Source organism: Parasteatoda tepidariorum, chromosome 8, assembly GCF_982258835.1.
Source record: "Parasteatoda tepidariorum strain Cologne lab strain chromosome 8, Ptep-v5.0, whole genome shotgun sequence".
NCBI lineage: Eukaryota > Metazoa > Arthropoda > Arachnida > Araneae > Theridiidae > Parasteatoda > Parasteatoda tepidariorum.
Window position 1 is genome coordinate 8991210 of NC_141762.1, and position 20453 is coordinate 9011662.

Below are 20453 nucleotides of genomic sequence, written 5' to 3' on the forward strand. Positions count from 1 at the left end.
CCTCTGATTTGCTTTAAAATTTTTTTTTCAAAATTTGCAAAATTTTACAAATTGCTTTGATCATTTATTTCCATCAAATAATACTAAAAACAATATTTTTTCTATAAAATGCAACTTTTGTTACAGCTCTCACAGGTTCATTCGTTGGAATTAATAGTATTATTCTTTTTTTCTTCCCTTATTTCTCAAAATCCTTAAATGATCCTCATCGTTTTTAACCAAAATCTTTCCTAAATTGGTGACCTATTTGCCTCTTTCTTTCAATAAAAATATTAAAAAATATTATCGATGCCTCCCGGTGAGGTATGAAAATAAATACACGAAGTACAGTTTTGAAGACGACATTCACCGATCACTTTCATTTAACCTTGTGGCAACAGCAAGACTTTTCCTGACGCACCACCTACGTCACCTGGTGAGTGAAAGGGATTACTCGTCTTACGGAAGTATTGAATTATGACTGAATAGGTCATGCCGACCCCTTAAAGGAACCTCTCAGAAAATTTCGACACACCAAAACATTTTAGAGTCTTGTACCTCGTCCATCACAGAAAGGGTGGATCCTCGTCCATCACCATATTTTTTTTTTCTCCTGAAGAATCATCCGACCCATCGTCGCCAATTTAAGATTAAGAATAAACCAGGGTGCCTATCGTTGACGAGGGTCTCATATAAAAATCTCGCTTTGTGATTATGCTGATTGCCATTCCTATTTTTATTAACAAAAAGAAAATTCCTGTTACACAATTTCGGATTTTTAAGATAAAGAAATAGTACCTATCAAATTAGCTTCGTCAAAAATCATCGAAAATCGCCAAATTCGGCAATAAAGGTCACGAATGACACCCTGGAATAAATTTTGCTAAACATTTAAAGAAAGTGACACAATAAATAAATAAAGCTTTCAGAGTTAAGTTTAAATTTACCAACATTTAAAAGCTTCACCACCATAGAATAGGAAGAAAGTGGCTTTTTAAATGAATTTTTTGAATCATTCATATGTCGTGGTGTGGAAAATAACTTAAATAATCAAATTTACAAAAAAAATCATGCATTAAAATATAAACTTTGCTAGCACTAGAAGAAATTTTTCTTCGCATAGTAATAAAATTTCACCATTAAGTCAATGTAATAAATCTTCTTCGTTAATTAATTAAAAACAGTCACTGTATAGTGATGAAAAAAAGTTTAAAAAAAAATAAATAAAGGATAGCGCACTTTTATTTTCTCAATGGATATATCTTGCGATATATCTATTTTACTTTTAAAATTACACTGTGAAGTCTACAACGACGACAAGCTAGTATTTGATAAGGTACCAGCCCGCACTAGTCTGAACTTCAAATCTAAATTTAAATAATATTATACTTAATATGTTATTGTAGTTAGAACTATCTCGTTTCTTCAAAATAAATCATAATATTGAAGCACTTGAACTACCGCTTCTTTCATTTCATTTTTGAAAAAAAGAACTGTTCTTTTAACACGTTGAATGCCATGGGGGTCACCGGTGACCGACACTGAGTTTGTTCGTAGCGTCACGGAGGTCACCGATGACCGGCAAGGCCAAGATTATTTGAAACACATAATTCGAGTAAATTTTAAATTTTTTTTATATTATTATCGTTACTAAAATGGTTTGAAGAAATGAATGCAATATAGAACACACAAAAATAGTTTTATTTATATACACAGAGATGCCAAAACTTGCTCTGGACAGCGAATAAATATTTTCAAGTGGTAGTTTATTAATTGTGATTCTTGGTTTAATAAATTCAATTCAGTAGATTTTTATCCACCACTATTTCTAAACAATTCGTAGACTTAAATAACTCACCACTTTTTTCAGATATGTTATGCTAAACGTTTTAAAAATCTAGCAAAATCTGTCAAATTTGCAAAGTTAGTTTGTAGTTATTTACCGTTGGGGCCAGACGGACAAACCATGTAAAATTAGCGTGGCATTCAACGTGCTAAAAGAACGCTAGGTATGTATGGGATAATAATTAAATTATTATTAATTATACACGATAGTATTAATTATTCTTCAATTATGACGCTGATAGAAATTTTCCTTTAAAAAATTTGATTTTTACCAATATCGAGAAAAAAGTCAACTATTTATAATTAAGTTATAAAGCTGCAAAGAAAATAGAGATAAAAATAAGAATGTCTGGTAACAACTAAAAAACTTTTTTTTTTTTTGAAGAATCTAATAACCAAGTTTTGCTACGAGTAGCCCACTTAATAGAAAAGGTGCGGTAATTCAATTTCAATTATAGGTTAGAGATATTGTGGATAATAAACGTCAAAAGTGAATCACTAAAATAAAGGTCAAATGTGTATGTTCAATTTCCACAAACTGTAACTATGACTTTTCTTTTAAAAAAGACTATGTTAAAACTTGATATTGGATACCTCCAAATGCATTTCAGACAGGGTAAAACGTTTGGGTGGAGTTATGATGAAATTATCTAGGACAGGCAACTTAAAACCGCTATTTACTCTAGCATGGGTAACGTTTCGCAGGGGGTTAGTGAATTTATTAGGGCTTCAGAATTATTGTCAGGGCGGACAGATGGACTCAATTTTTCATAAAATATGGGGCATAGCTTTTACTGTTACCTTACATCTGTATCATTTTTCAAGTATTCGTAAACAGAACTTGTCAGTTGCAATCTAAAAATACAATGAAATTATTATTATTATTAATTTTTTTTGTTGCCATTTTTTCTATAAAAAAACTTTTTAAACGCAACTTATTTTAAGATTAAGAGTGCAGCATGTAGGTACCAGATTTTTGAAGAAATGCATAAAATTACTCATATTTATGAAGTATTTAATAAAAACCAGTTGGAAAACTAAAGATTGTTGGAAAAACGTTAACATATTTTATTTCCAGTTTTGTACATTTTTTTTAAAAATTTCATTTTATAACAGTCGTTCAACCAATTTTTGAGTTTACGAGTGGCAATGTTCAACACCGTAGCCTCGTAATTTTGAACCCAATACAGAAGACAAGAGAGCTGCAAACTAACCCGCATTTTCGTTACATGGAGAGGAAAACCACGAAGACCTCATGCGGTTAGCCTGCCGGCAAGGGGAAAAGTGAGAGTAAATGTATGTTTTATCATTTTAATTGCTAGCTTAGCGCGGCTGGTAGGACGTTGGGCTCGTGTTTGAGAGAATGGGAGTTCGAATTCTGCCGGCTGAAGAATCCCCGTCTATTAAATGGTGACTGGTGCACGCTAAATCTGTAGGGTCACAATGTCCTCCAAGTTGGATGAATGAATAGAGTATGAATGGGTCCGTCTTGTAAAACGAGCTGTGACATGTGTGTGGCTGAAGTCGTATTCTGGGTCATAGATGGCGCCACTGAAAAACAAGAAACGCACTCTCTGCCGCACTCTTTAAACCACTTTAAAAAAATTGTGGACAGCTAGGACTTTCGAATTCGCATCTCTGCAAATGCACAATTTTATATATTTGGCATAATTTTATGCCAAAAAAATAAATCATTAATATACTCGTATTTCGGTAAACAAAAATGTTTCACCGAAATATATTTAAAAAGTGTAATTGTAATATTAGAGCTACCAGTTTTTATGTTTTTTTTTTTTTTAAAGTACTCAAAATGAGCAGACGGGATTAATGGATTTATGTAGTACTAAAAAGAATGTTAGTAATTTTTTTTTTTTTAGTTTAGCCAACATGTTCTAGAGCAGGGATGGCGAACCACTATACACAAACGTGACATTTTCTCTAAAAAATTGCTTAATGAGGTCATAGACGTGCCGTCAAATAATTTTGACTTCGTGATTATTGGGAAAATAATAATGGTAAATGCTATCAACTCAAAACTCTTTATTTACATTAAAAAAAAAATACATTTTGCAATGTCTCAGGTATACACGTAATTCAACTTAAAGTAACATCAGTGTGACTTCTGTTGTTGCAGATTAGATGACCAATAACTTATATTAGGTTGTAAGATGTTAGCTTAAGCAGGACTGTTGACTTTTTTTTTGCTAGTTATTGTTAGCTTGTTTTTTACAGTTATTAATTGTTTTTTTAGTATTAATTTTTAATTTTTTTATTAATAATTGTTCATTATTTTGTTTGTTTTTTGTGAATTTTAATTTAAATGTAACATATGCTTCATAGCGTAATAACATTAGTGTAATAACAATTCATAGTGTAACAACACTTGTGATCGGTGGAGTGCCCAAAATATTGTGTCACGTGCCATAAATGGCACGCGTGAAATTGGTTCGCCATCCCTGTTATAGAGCATCAGTCAAGTCTTTTTCGCTCAAATTTTTTTAATCATATTGGAAAAAAAATTAAAAAGTTGACATTTTACTACCACTATGAAAATTTTCACACTAAAACAGAAAAGTTTGCAGCTGTGAAGCATAAGTATCAGATACACTTTCATATATTTAAATTCACACAAGCATTTTTTCTTTCTTTTTTTCCTTCTGTTTTTTTGTTGTATGAGATTTTCGAGCGGTTATTAAATATTTTCGCATCGCTGATTTTAAATCTGCCATCATTTTGTCTCTATAAGCTACAACTTAAAAAGTAATTTAATAATATACTAGGAGGCTCCGCCCCCTGCTCGCTAAAGCTCGCTAACCCCCGAGAATTGCTACGCAATCCTATGTGGTTCATGCCGTGAACCATGGCTCGCTGCGCTCGCTCGCCAATGAACACAATGTTCTAACACAAAGACATAGTATATTATCATGAAAGACATAGTATTTTATCATCAAAGACATAGTATTGTACTTATGTAGAAGAATTCTACCAATGTTCTTATTGGCTTTTAAAAAAGTATATTAGCTATTTAGATTGTACATGGTGAAAAAATCAAAACATTAGCTAAATGAGAAGCATATTAGCAAAATAAATTATCAAATATTGCAGTTACTCACCTAAATTCAACTAAATGTGTATAATAAATTAGTTAATGCTAGAAATTCTGAAAGATTTAGAAAAAAATTTTATTATTTAAAAATATAAACTTTAAACCCTAACTTTACCTTGTGAGATAATAACCCTCAAAAAGTCTTTCATTTTCAAGCACACAAAAATTTGTTTTATCGCCAAATGAAATATTTTTTGGTGATCAGCATTATTGAAATCAATTTCTACATTAATTAACATTTGTGATAAAGTACATAACATTTCAGAACAAAATGAGAATGTTTTACATACAATAAATTAAAATGCATGTCTTTTAGCATTACCCGAGAAATACCACGTGGAGGTCGCCATGCTGCATTTCTAATCGGGGAGTTTTGATTTTGGCAGTTCCCCTTGCCTACTGCCAATAGAAGTTTCAATTAAATTTTTTCCTAAAAACATTTTTTTCTGCAAAGCTCTAAGAAATTAACACTAAGCATTTAAAATTTCTTTGAAAACACAATTATAGATTTGGCATCTTGGAGCAATTACTGAAAGGCTGTCAAATGACTTAACTCTTGACAGACCAACATAAAGTTGTCCATGACTAAAAACTTGTCTTGTTGTAGTCAATACTAAACTTATTTTCTCAAAAGTCTGACCTTGTGACTTATTTATAGTCATGGAGAAGGCCAGCCTAATTAATTCCTAATTAAGTTTAAATTAAGTATTGAGTATAGTAAAGTGCGGCGTGCTCTCTGCTTTCGCTTATAGCACTGCGTTTCAATAAATTAAATATTATCATGTTTTTAGGGCATGAATCTGAATTGAACAACCTGATAATGCTCACTCTGGTTATTGTTTCCGTTTTAAAAGCGCTATATGTTTAGCCACCTCATGTGACATTTGCCATGTGACATTTTTAGTAGCAATCATTGGCCATTCGGGAGTTGTAATGAGGCTTCTTTTTGGTGCCGTGTAAGAGAAATATATATATAGATTCCTGACCAGGATTTTTAAAAATTCACTCGAATGATTATTCACTGCTCCCTCTTCTCTGCTACGTAAGGAAGTGTTATTTTCCGAGGAGTAGACAAATTGTATTTGTATGTACAGAAACCTATACGATCTTTATAAACTTGTGCATTCAGGCAGAAAAGTAATTATTTTGAATTAAAGAAAATTATGTCTTTCTGAACAAAGCTAATTTAAGACTTGAAATCTCCACTTCTGAATTAAGTAAGATCAAACACTTGTGTATAATAGCAATTAAAAATGTGCTTCCCAGTCTTATTTATCTATCGCGACCTAAATTCTTCCCATTTCATTAAAAAAATTGTGATATGTTGACCACAGCTGTAAACCAATATTTAAACAAGGAATACCCTTTATCCCGTTGACTATCAATTTCAGTAATTTGCATTAAAAAATATAAATAAAGTAAGTCTTTTTCACGTCATCATTGATATAACCATAATAAAATAAGCAATTAAGCTGACCTGACCTATTTGATAGTTAGAAACTTTTATTTATTTATTTATTTTAATACATACTAAAGACGCCAGCCTGCTCTGCTTTGTGGAAATAGTTTTTCGTGTGGTAGAAAAATTTATGTTGATTCTTGAGTTAATTTAAGAACTTACTCCAACGCTACAATACTTGGGCTCATAAAAATTTGCTACAACTGAGAATAAGGCTTGATTTTGATAATTTTTACCTGGGTGGAAAAATGTCGCCAAATTGTAAATTCTTAAAAAAATTTTAATAACTTTTAAAATATTTAAGTTATTTGTCTGTTCTAAAGATCGGATAATTCTTCACGTCAAGATTATATATTTATAGTTTAAAATCATCGCATTGCTTCATGGGTAGAGTATATGGCTTTTTTATTGCCCTTGGCGACAGAGCTTAGAAGAGCAGTGTCCAAAAATAGTTTCAATCTTTTCGTCACCACCTCATATTGACGAAACTCGTTTGGAAATAACATTTTTTTTTTTAAAAATGTTTAATTTTTATAGAATTGTATTGACTTATATCACAGGGATAAGTTTTGTAAAAAACCAAAAAAGGCTGAAAATGGAAATCAAAAAATGTCTTTTTCAAGACACTTTTTAATTAATTGTCTCAGAATGTTATCAACGTTTCAATAAAAATATTGATGCGAGATTTTATTTATTTTAGAGATTTAATTGTGCGAATATGAATCTCAGTGTGTGATTTTTAAATCACGCTAATATGAATCTCGGTATTTATTTTTAAATATCAAAAACGGAGATAACAGAAGAACGGGGAATTCAACTTTTCAGCGACCGTACAAGTTGACAGGCATGCAGTTAGTTACAAGGTATAAACAGGATTGTTCTCCATTGCGAAAAAGGTCTTGGCAATCAGGAACAATTATTTCTTTCAGAAACAAATTAGAAATAAAATGATTTTAAAACCTGTATTTTCTTTTTCCTGGGTTAAAAAACCAGCCGAGGTTCACCTTGTAAGAAAAAGGGACATAAAACAAAGTTTTTTGATGTTTTAACTTTTTAGATTAACTCTTTGATGTATATTCTTCATACTTGTTTGATTATTTTGTATCAATAAAGTACAAAATGAATAAAAATATTATAGTTGGCATTTTAATAATATTTTATTATGGAATATATCGGACACAGGATTTTAGTTAAAAGTAAAATTTTTCAAACACTGCTCATTTCCAAACAATAATAATTTCAAGTTTGCACTTATTTAGATCTGAAAAAAAAACTGTTATTCGTTATTGAAATATTATGTTTCTCTCTTGTTTTATGCTTTTTAATATATTTTTCTTGGTCATTTACGTTTTAATGAAAAAAGGAAACTTAACGAAACTATGCAACATTTTTTTACGATACCTTTTTAATACGGCATAGTTGCCAACTTGAGCGCATGTTATCCATTTCATGCCATAAAGTTATTTATCATGCTTTTTTTTCATTATTTTGCATTACTTTAGATAAAAATAAGTGAAAACATAATATTCCGTAATTTAATAATTTAGGATTATGAAATACAGCATGATACACCACTGTCTTTTTCTGCTCTAAAGGTAAAATCTTCCAAACAATAATTTTTCACATTTGCACTTATTTGCAGTTATTTAGATCTAAAAGAAACTGTTATACCTCATTGAAATTTCTTTAATTTACGAAATCAAGTACAGATAATGTTTTTTGATACGAATGAAAGAAAATTTTAAACTACTTTTTTGAATTTTATGTTTTAAAAGAAATATTATAATATAATTCCTAGAATCTAACGTAATTTTTAGGCTGCTTTTGTCAGACCGTTTTTAATAAGTAAAAAAATACCAAAACATATTTATACTTATAACTAGAGTGTCAGAAAAAAAATATATGAAAGTGACACCGGTGTCCTATCAGCGCCAGAGAGTTAAAGATGAGCTACATCAAACGAAACCGCTATGTACAGTGCACCTAGAAGGAACGAACCACCCTAAATAACTTCATCTAATGATCGGATCTTTGCGTTTTAGATGTCAAATCTCAATGGTTTGAGGGATTGAGTCCTAAAACGTGATAATTAGATCATTAGATGAAAAGTTATTCAGGGTGATACTTTTATTTATTTATTTATTTTGCGCACTGTACTACATTCTATAATGTGTATTTTGTCATACTTTAAAAATTTTCAGGTAATCTTAAATCTTTTTTCGAGAGAATTGTTTTAATAACTAGAAAACCAATCTAGCGAAGGATAAAAATTAATATTTATTTATTTTTTTTTTTTTTTGTTACAGCTGTGACAGTCCGATACTTAACAAGACGCTATATAGGTGAATATAGTTCAAACACAGGTAAGATTTATTTCATTTTATTTCTTGCTTTTCAAAAAATAATAAGCATATCTTTGTGTTAAATCTCAGAGGTCAAATGAAAAAATTTGGCCACGGAAAAACACGCCTCATTATACATTAGAAAATAACTCAAATCTCAGAAGCAGTATTAACTGATTCGTCGAATTTTTGAGACATATAGTAGGGGAATTTGTGATACAAAAAAAATAGGAGTTTATAGCGATTCCTGGCCCCAACTTTTTGCGTTAGTTCAGTATATGAACAGACTAACACAACTAATTTGTCGAACTTGATGGGTGCAAATCTTCGCGGGTATGTCAAAGGACGTAATTTTAAATCCCCCTGTGACTGTGAATCAACAAGAATTGCATATTTTAGAGTCACGTGTAACTAATATTTAATATTATGAATAATGGATAATTTATCACTTTGGTCACATCACACTCGTAAAACAATAGTGTCATTTCAAAAGAAGGAAGCATATTTTCGATGTACTTCATTACTTAGAGGAAAATAAAAGAGCATTAAACACTTAACGAAATTCAAAAGTACTAGGAGGCTCCGCCCCCTGCTCGCTAACGCTCGCCAACCCCCGAGAATTGCTACGCAATCCTATGTGGTTCACGCCGTGAACCATGGCTTGCTGCGCGCGCTCGCCAATGAACACAATGTTCTAGAACAAAGACATAATATATTATCATCAAAGACATAGTATTTTATCATCAAAGACATAGTATTTTATCATTAAAGACATAGTATTTTATTATCAAAGACATAGTATTGTACTTATGTAGAAGAATTCTACCAATGTTCTTATTGGATTTTAAAAAAGTATATTAGCTATTTAGATTGTGCATGGTGAAAAAATCAAAACATTAGCTAAAGAAGAAACATGTTAGCAAAATAAATTATCAAATATTGCTTCACTAATATTCTGCCTTTTAAAGCGTGAAAATTCACTGCATAAATAAACGCGAAATATAAAAAAATTAAATGCATTCAATACAAACACTTAAACGTTTTTTAGGCGTTTAGGTAGCTCCCAGTAGAAAAATATCAATTCAACAGTGGCCTTTTAAAGCATTCTCACTTCAATTAATTAATTAATTCCTAATTGGGTATACTATAGCCTACGTCACAGGTTGTGTTATTCCTACTAAATTTCCTACTAATTTCCTACTAAATTTAACCCATGAACGGCATTTTCTGCTAGCCTAACTTCAAGCCACAAATAAACAAATGAAGTGTTTGATCGTTTAAATAGCTGCTCGCCAGATTTTATAGCATTATAAAGAAAAGTAATTGATATTCGATTTTTGATTAAAAATTGATTTATGTGAATAGTGGCATTTATGTGGATAGTGGCATATAATTTAGCATTGCGTCATGGTAAATGTTATTCCTACTAAGTGGAAGTAGTTGTGTTTTTTTTATATTATACCCAATTGAGTTTAAATTAAATATTGTCATGTTTTTAGTGCATGAATCTGAATTGAACAACCTGATAATGCTCACTCTGGTTATTGTTATCTGGTTGCTCACTACGTGCTCTTGCGCGCCGAATCCAATCAATTAAAAATGAAAACTGTTGCCAGCGCGAGAAAAGAATACCATCGGTTTTATTGATACATACATACATACATATGCACGTATTAGCGTTTTATATAATATAGATTTGATAATTTCCTAGCATCTCTTAAATTAAATATTCGCTGTCAGGAAGGGCATAAAAAGTCGAAGACTAAATGAACAAATTCGAAAATATTTTTTTTTTTTCAGAATAACAAAATGGCTCATGTAAACGTGAATAAATATTTCTAAATAATTCTTCATGTTTAATGTAAGAAAATTTTTTATTCAAAACTATTTTGAACACAATGTATAAATTAATTTCTCCAACAGAGTAAATTAATTTCTCCAGCAAAGTTCAGTTCTTTAAAGTAGCGAAGTAGTCACTACAAATCCAAAGTAGTTTATAGTCACTACAGTTATAAAAACTGCATTTGTAACAGAGTAGCTGTAAATATAGCAAACTACAAAAATAATGTAGTTTTTTCCGACCACTGCCCAAATACCACAATAACTTTCTCATAAAGGCTCTTTTTTTTCCCTCCATAAAAGTAGTTGCATTCATGCCTCCTTAACAAAGAACGATTCACAGTGTATAAAAAAAGCATTTGGCTACATATGAACTGCGGCCGAGTGGACTGTGTAGGGGTCAGGGAGCTGGCCTTTCATCGGAAAGGTTCTGGGTTCGAATCCCTGGGCAAGGCGTGGATGTTCTTTCATTCTCTGTGCTATCTGTCCTTACTGTGGGAGCAACGTTGGCCCATCTAATAGGATACCCCTGAAAGAATGGCCAACAAATCTGCTCTGTAAATTGCCTGAAGTGGGCATTGTGTGTGTGGAAATAAAAAAAATAAAATAAAAATACACATGAACTGCGTGGTTTACTTTTCAAAGTCATATCAACCCTAAGTTTCGGTGATGTTTTCATAAACTTTAAGAACAGTCCTAAAATAATCCAGTCTTCAATTTCACAGAGATAAGGAATCCGGTTTGATAACACCCAGAGGTACGAAAAAGGGTATTTTTACCAAAAGAAAATTGTGAAAATTCTCATTTCATCGTGTAAAACAATACCATCGAAGTAATCATTTATCATCTTAATAGGTTTACTTTTTTTTTTAAAAAAAAAAGGAGAGTAAATTAAATTTCGCACTAATGCTACCCCTCATTAAAGAAACATTAACATCTGAAACATCTGACACTTTGATGTGAAACACTAGGGCGTGTATCCTGACCGAGAAAAATCACCTTATAATTCTATTTTTATTCTTATTTTTTTATATATAAGTTAGAGATAACACACGTTTGAGCACCTAAGAAATTGATTATTAATTGTAGGATGATTTAAAAGTTGAGATAAAAAGGAAAATATATAAGCTTGAGTACTTTTTATATATATAAAAAAAAGTATAAGAAAGCATTGAAATTATGAAATGGAGGAAACTGAAAAAAAAGGGAGCTAAAAAACTGCTAATCATGCTTTTCCACTTTAAACACGCTAACTAAATAAATCTAAATGCTTAAAATTTGAAGATAAATAACTTGCATATTATTAACAAAAATAATCATATTCTCTTAAAAAAAGTCAGCCGCAATGTTATAAATTATCAACTAATGTCCGTTGTTCCCATGTGCAGGCAGGGCTGGATTACCGATTAGGACAGGGCCACCCAATGATTAGGGGCCCCTTGAAATTTCTTTTTTGAAAAAAAATTTAACAAAAATTAGGAAAAACAATAACTTTTAAAAATAAAAATCAAATTCAAATATATATTAATAAAATACGATATTTTTTTTTTACATAATGTATTACATAATTTTAAATATGCTTTCTTAAATGAAAAGATATATAAATACTTTTATATTTGAATAAATAAAAAATATACTAGGAAAAAGAAATTTAATCTAAGGGCCCCAAAAATTTGAATGGCCTAGGGCCCCGCGTACGCGTTTAATCCGGCTCTGTGTGGAGGGTTGCCACAGGCGACTAAAAATACAAAATGTGGTGATTAACAAAATTCAAAACTTCATGAAACGTGCTAAAAATTAGCGACATGATCAAGTATATTTTTTTAAGTTTACCATTGAAATAATTGCAGTGAAAACTGCGGAGATAGACTAATAAAGAGCTGAAGCGGAATACCTGGCCAATAAAGCAACCTCCGTGAATTATGCATTATACATTGAATCAATGCCTGTGTTTTTAAAAATTAGTTGATTTGTTAAATTAAAAGTTAGTATTTAATTTGAATAAGTGTTAAATAATAGATATTCTTTTCTGCTTTTTGCCACTTCATTTTGGAGAAAGCAGAGAGTTCTGATGTCATATCATTTATACTATGAATATTTTTTGGTAAACAGAACTATTTAATTTTTCTGAAAAATAAATTCTAATAATGAAACATTGTGACACTTTTTATTTTTTTAAAAAAGAAACCCATTTTAAACTCCTTGCACTCCGAATTCACCTCTAAAAAACCATCAACAGTCACCGCTCAAAATCTAACATTTTTTTTTAGTTCATTAACTAGTAACCCATTATTCTAATAATTTTATATTTATATAATTGTATTAAGTATTTTAAATGTTTTAGTACTTATATTGGTTCAAACAGCATTCTAAAGTACACGGAGAGCAAAGGGTTAAAAGAAAAGCACGCTATTCTTTTCTTTCCGCCATTTCTATAGACAAGCAGAGATTTTTTTTTTCAAGCTCTAACAAGACATGCATTTCTTTTCTAAATTTACAAAATATGCAAGAACTATAAATATTTTTCAAAATTCGTAACCTTAAAATTATTTAAGATTGTAAATTTAATAAGATTTCTTGCTCAATTTTCATAATTATAACTATCATAAACATATTTAGCCCTAAGAGAAAGTACACAAATCTGGAATTCGCCTAAAAAATTTTATAACCGTTATTCAAAAATAATATATATTTTCCACAATTCATTACCTTAAATTATTTAAGCTTGTAGATTTAATAAAGTTTCTTGCTCAATTTGCATAATTATAACTATTATAAACATTTCTAGGCTTAATAGGACATAACGCAAATCTGAAACATGAAATACATTCTAATTTAGTATACATATATTATGAAATAAATTACAATTTTAAGTTTACTATCATATTCTTCAGAGGGCTAAACTGTAAAAATTCCTTTTCAAAAATAAATTTTTATCGTTCATTTTCTTGACTTTTTGACAAGAAGAGTAATTACTCTTCCGCTGTACATCGTAAAAAATATATAAATAAAAATTAGATATTTTATCGAATATTCTGACATTTGCTTTTTTCCCCTAAAAAATAAAAGCTGGGTGTTTAAAAAAAATGCCAAGTACAGCAAAAAAATATTACTATAAGGCAAATATTCAGAATTATAAATAAAATATTTTTGAGAAATAGAACTTATTTTATATTCCGCCCACTTTGTAGATAAGATACTCGAAGTCTGTACTAGATTGATCACGTGAGATTTCCAGATGAGATAAAAACGATAAATCGAATGTTGGGTGTCCTCCTCTATTCAAACGTCTTCTGCGGTGTCGTAGTTGACATAGCAGGAACAGAATTTGACGTCGACATGAACTGTTCACAAAATGATTTGTAGATACACTCTTGCAAATTACTTCCTCCATTTAACATTCTTTGAAAAGCTGCAGCGTACGAAGTTCGGACAGAAGTATTGCGAACAGTGCTATACTTACTCGATGGATATCAAATTTCTTTTAGTTGCAAATGCTTAACATTAGATTTACGGGACGCGTCATTTTGACGCTTTTGAATATGCGTTTTTGTGCCTGATACGTAACTTAAAATATCGTCTGCACCTATTAATTAGCATATTTGAGATCCCTTCTCGAGCCGTAAAGAATGAGTTCTAGAACGTTCTGTCATTAGATCTAAACGTTCGATCATTAGATTAAAAGTTATTCAGGGTGATCCGTTTTATTTTTCTTCATTGTTTGCTCATTGTACATTTTGAACGATATTGATTAAAGCCAAGATTAAGATGTTTCTTAAATATTTAAAATGATAGGAAAATTACACTAGGGAACAAATTTTTTGTTGCACACATACAAAAGCTTCGTACTGAGTAATTCAGATGTGAGAATTTCAGATCTGAAATTCATTTTGTTCTTAAAGCTGATTTTAATTATAATTCAAAGCATTTATTTATGCAAATTTTTTAAACTTGTGCATTTTGTCAAAAAAATACACTAAAAATGTCATTTAAAAATTCTTTATATCTATATATAAAATATTATAAAATTCTTATATAGATTTGAAATCAGCGACGTGAAAATATCCAAGATAAGTAAAAAAAAGCTCATGCAACAGAAGACAAAAAAAAAATAAAGAATTTGTTGCCCGCAGTGTTATCAGTTAACCAATGATTAATCGTTTGTTCGCAATAGTTAGATTACGGAAACCTTGCTTTGTAGAAAAAATATGGAATCAATGTTCCTGCATTGAAGTTCTGTCATTAACCACCTTAACACGCATGGCCACCTTTCTATGAACGTTTTTAGAGTGAAAATTATAATTCATCTACTGTTAAATCTACAACCAGAGAAGCCGACTGCTCCGCATTCCACAAAACATTTTAAAAAACGACAAGGAACTACAAACTAAAATTAGCTGATTTTCGGTTAATTTTGCCTACTTTTCTGAAAGTCTCAACATGGCTGAACTGTAAAAACGCAGAGATGCCAACTGCTCCGGACACGCCAAAATAATGAAAAAAACGGTAATTAACTACAAAGTAAATTTGCCAAATATTTAACTATTTTTGCTTGCTTTTTAAAAGGTATAGCGTTACATAAGTCTTTTACTTACTTTATTTAAAAACAACTGGGCACCTGGGCCGCGCAGCGGCCCCTATTCCATTCATCGTGAAACTACAACAATGAGGTAAAAACATTTTGAATATAAGCAGTCGTTGTGGTAGCTTTACAATAATATTACCATGATTAGAGAAAATACAAACTTGAACTGAGATATTTACAGTAATTGCCATGAAAATATGTACAGAAAATATAACGTTGATTTGAAAAAATTACAACTTGAACAAAGATATTTACATTAATTGCCATAAATATGTACAGAAAATTGAATATGAGAATTAATGAATGATGATTATGTATATACAAAAGTCGTGATTCAAGAACGTGAAGATTTAACATAAATTTTCGACATGCCTTAGTGGCGCCATCTAGTATGCTCAACTTTAATTTGAAAGGGCAGTATGCAGTATTTATTTATAATCTGTATGGAAAATTAGAGTTCTGAATAATAATAAGAGTTCAAATAAAAGTTCAAATCAAGTAAAAAAAAAAAAAAAAAAAAAAAAAAAAAAAAAAAAAAAAAGATGTTACTGTGCAAGAGTGGCTTCCCCCATAATCCTTTGAAACAGTTGAAGCACTTCTTGATTTTTTAAAAGTTCTTGCAATTCTTTAATTATTGTAACCAGCCTTTGAGCAAGTCCTGTTATTGTTGGTGGCATGGCACGTGTTCCCCTCCTGCGGGGACGGGCTCTGCACCCCGTGTAGTTGGCTGTATGAGAGTCTCCGCAATTGCTGCACTTAGGTTGTGTATTTTTATCTTTTTGGCACTCGTATGATCGGTGTTCGGCGGCGCACTTTACACATCTTGATGGTGAATTACATGATCTTTGACTGTGGCCAAATTCTTGGCAGTTGTAACACTGGATTGGATTTTGCCCGCCTCGGAACCTTTCAATACTGACCGGGATACTTTGTATATTGGTGATAGAGAAAATTTGTCGATTAACATCTGTTTCTGTGAGAATTGTAAGAAAAAGTGGGAGGAGCCTGTAGGTCCCGCACACTTTTCTCTTAAACTGAATTATCTTTTGCGTTATGATGTCTGACTTCGCCAGTTGCTGGGAGATATGATCAGTACAGAATCCAACTGGAAGACCACGAATAAGAACTTTTATATGCTTAATTGGTTGAACTTTTGCTGGAGTTGTGGGTGGATCTACAGTTGAACTGGAATCCTCCTTGGGTGGGGCTACGTCAGTATCAGATATAGATTCAGATGGTTGTAAGGAGGTGGCGGTATCTATCGGAGAAAAAGGTTTACTATTCGTGGTCATGATTAGATTTGCTTCAGCTTTTTTGACATTATTTTTCTTTTTCTTCTTCTTTAAAGGGGGTTCTGCAATATTTTTGGTTGAGCTTTCTGAATCTGTGGTTGACTCATTCCCCGTCTGTTTCAAAAGTTGGCCTCCTTCATAAGTTTTCATATCAATGACATCAATTGGTGTTGTCGGTATTTCGGGCCTATTTGGCACAGGCATGAGAAACTGCTCCAATTGATTTAGTTTCTCAAGTAGTTCTTTATTTTTCCTTTCATCTTCTTTAATTCTTCTTTCCATGTCTGCTAACTCTTTAGCCATTTTGGTTTCAAAATCCGAGCATTCCTCATCCGACGTTGAGCCACGTGCAGGTCTTTCGGTCAGCCGCTTTCCGCCACGTCCGTGGTGGTGATACGTAGCCATTGTTGCGTGATTGCAAATATTAATTTCAGCAGTGATGTTAACGTAAATTGAAAGCTACTATATCGGGCAGAATCGTTTAACTTAACTTGCATCTACTTATACTCTTAAGTTAACTCAGAATTAGGAAACATACATGATTGCAAGAGTATGAAATAGGTATTACTCACTCAAAAGACACCAATGAAAATCCGCAAGTTCTACGACCTCCTAAAAGCATAAATTGTTCTTCCACGTCACATCAGAGCATCAAAAACAACATCGGTATCGATGGCAGGGATTTCAGATGAAGGACACCCCTGGTCGTATCCGTGAGAGCGAGTAGCTGACCTCGAATGCCTATATCACCTACCACCGTTACATAAGTCTTATAAAGTGGTGCATTATATAAGCCTACGAATTATTTAGAAATAGTGGTGGATAAAAATCTACTAAATTGAATTCATTAAACCAAGAATCACAATTGATAAACTACCACTTTAAAATATATATTTGTTGTCCGGAGCAAGTTGGCATCTCTGAAAACGTTTCTTATCTCATTAGCCTCCGTATTATGTAGATGTAGTGGTGAGTAGAAACCCTAAAAATCGAATTTACTAACTTAATAATTATTAATTGAAATAATACCACTCAAAAATATATTTATCATCTGTGTGGAGCATTTTGTAGTCTCTGTCTACGACTAAAATGCAACAGTAAGAAAATAATCTTGTCAACAAAAAGTAGTATTTATATGAAAAACACTTACATAAAAAAAGTGGTATAATACGTGTTTTTGCTTTCTTATTAGAATCTAACCAAATATCTCGTGACTTTTATTCTGAAATCCATGTTTTTGAGCTAACTAATTTATAAGAAGCAATTTCTGAAGGAATTCCGTATTGTGGAATAGAAACTAGTTTTAAAAAAGAAGTGGTAATTAACTAAACCATTAAAATGGATTTTTGTTTCATATTTTCGTCAACATTTGACACTCTGATATATCTTTCTGTTATCTACCACCTTATCTTTAAAAATGCTCTTTCACGTCCAATAATAAATAGTATTATACTTAATATGCTGTTGTAGATAGAACTATTTAGTTTCTACGAAATAAATCAGAATATTGAAACACTTAAACTACCACTTCTTTCTTTTCTTCTTCTAAAAAGACCCATTTTATTTTATGAATTGATTATAAGCCAATCTGGATTGTATAAAGACTTATTTTTACAAAAATTGAATATATTTCATGAACAGAATACTTCAGGAATTGCAGTTAATGTTTCCTTCAAATAGTTTTATTTAGTAATAATTCAAATAGTTTTATAAACTCATTATTATTAATTCGTTGAAATAGTTCAGTAGTTCTCAAGCAACGATTCTTCAATTAACGCTTGATCAAATTGGTCGTTTACAAAAAACTATAAACCTAAAAAGAACCGTATGAATAAAAGCTACATTTTAAAGCCATCACGTATCAGACAGCAACAACAACGGAATCAAAAAACACAGAACAATACTCTTTCAACCTAGTTAAGACATTATCTGTTTTTCGTGACTTGGATCTTTATAAGAATCTCTAAAACTCTCTTTTTTTTGTATAATACCAAAGATCACGTCTCCCCACAATAAATTCTTTTAAAATCGTTCGTAAAGGATTATAGAATAAAAGAAGTCCATAACCATCTCGACGCCCCATATCGTCAATCAAGACTTCAACCAAATTACCATAAAAATATACAAAACTTTCAGCATCGGCTGTTACAAAAGTTTGACAATAAGCCACTTTTGACCTTTGCTGAATATCATTAAAGGGAATAGCATACGGTCAACTAGAATTCTAAACATGTATGTTCAAGGATATTATTGACCGGCGGGCAGTTTCTTGAATGCTTTTTTATACAATCATTCACCATTTGCTGACACTGAAACCACGTTTTGCTGAGCTTACAAGTCGAGACGCCCAAATCATTATTTTTTCTTTCTTTTTGGAGAGATGGCGTCCAAGAATGATAGAATGTATTTTGCTCGAGCCCAAATCCTTTTATAAAGCAGTTAACGGCCATTTCGAACTTCCGCGTTCTTGTAGGAGTGAGGATTCTTCGTGCATTTGAATGAACTTTGTTTAGGGGGTGTTGACTCTTAGTTTATTTGAACAGTGCTCTTAAAATAACTGTAATTGCATAGGGACTGTTAGGGATTAAAGTGAAAAACAACTCGAATAAAGCACGCATGAAGCACAGAACAAATTTTACCAACCTTAATGACTCTATTGCTTATGCTAATGGCAGGGGTATTTATCAAATTCCTTGTCAGTGTAGTCTTGCGAATATTGGACAAACTAAACACACCCTTAAATTTCGAATTAGAGAACGTGTTAAAAATAAGGGTGTCAAACGATCTTCCATCACCTAGTAGTAATTCTAATCATAGGCTTGAGTTTTCTTCTGCTAAAATCATTTAACACTCCTCTTCTTCTACTCAGCTTGATTTCTGGGAATCATTCCATGTTTTGAAAAATTCCATGAATTTAGTTAATGACCTGTTATTATCCCACCCTTCCCCAATGTTTGAAAATCTCTTTTAGTTTAATATTTTGCATCCTGCTGCTCCTGTCAAAATCCATGTCTGTTTCTTATCCCTTTTTTTAAAAAAAATCTTGTTCAAGCATGTTCCTTTGCCGCTTTTGGTTAAACCACTTTGCACATAATTATCTTTTTACTTTCCTACTGCCCTTTAGTGTTCAAACTCTGAGGAAGATTCTTGTCAAGAGAACGTAAATTATAGTACGTCCATTTCTGTACTTCATTCGTCCTTTATTCACGTTTTTTATTTATTTCGATTTAATCTACGCGACACAAGAGATTCCTTAGCCTCCATCTGGACTGTTAGTGCCGTTTGGGTAAATTGCTGTTAATGTGTACGGTAAGAGGAAATACTGAAAATTCGAAAGCTAATAAATTCTATGAAACTGTACGCATTAAATAGGCTTTTATATTTTCAGTCATGGCACAGGTTAAAACGTCGCTTTTTATTCTTTTTTTTTTTTTTCTGTCCTTTGATTGTGGTGGAACCCTAAATAATCTTTTGTATTTGGACCTCTACTCTATAAATAAAATTCGTTAGCAACTCTGAACACATTAATAAAAAAATGTGAGGAATGATTTTAAATTAAATGTGATTTTTTTTTCCATCTTTGTAAAATTGTTTCGCGTTTAATGCAAGACATTTGAATTCTCGGAACTGCATTGACATCTATTTCTGAATTGGTGAAGCATGTTTTCTTGCTGAAATAAAAACAAAAACTGTTTCCAAACGTTGAGAACAATTATCAGAGATATAAATTTCTTTATTGTTATTTTAATAATAACCTATAATAATGCAATAGTTATAAATGTTTTTTTCCCTAATGTATTCAATATATTGCAGCCAGAAAAAAAAATTATGTTTGATAAATTATTTTCACTAGCATTTTGATTAAATAATTTAATGAAAAGTGCCGAAATAAGTATTAAATTAATTAAATATAATTGCAGGTTTCATAAATGAGTATACAGGTTTAAAAAGAATTCTAATTATTCCGCTGGGGTAAAACGGTACTCCAAAAACAAAACAAACAAAA

At 31.3% G+C, this 20453-nt stretch overlaps 1 protein-coding gene across 1 annotated transcript in view; it reads left to right on the forward strand.

Moving 5' to 3' along the window:
• Positions 1 to 20453, forward strand: part of LOC107457266 (ras-related and estrogen-regulated growth inhibitor-like protein A) — an 81989-nt gene that overhangs the window by 44523 nt on the left and 17013 nt on the right. The window contains exon 2 of the mRNA XM_087149791.1: positions 8696 to 8752. Coding sequence (XP_087005917.1) covers positions 8696 to 8752 — 57 coding nt within the window. The remainder of the gene's footprint in view (positions 1 to 8695; positions 8753 to 20453) is intronic.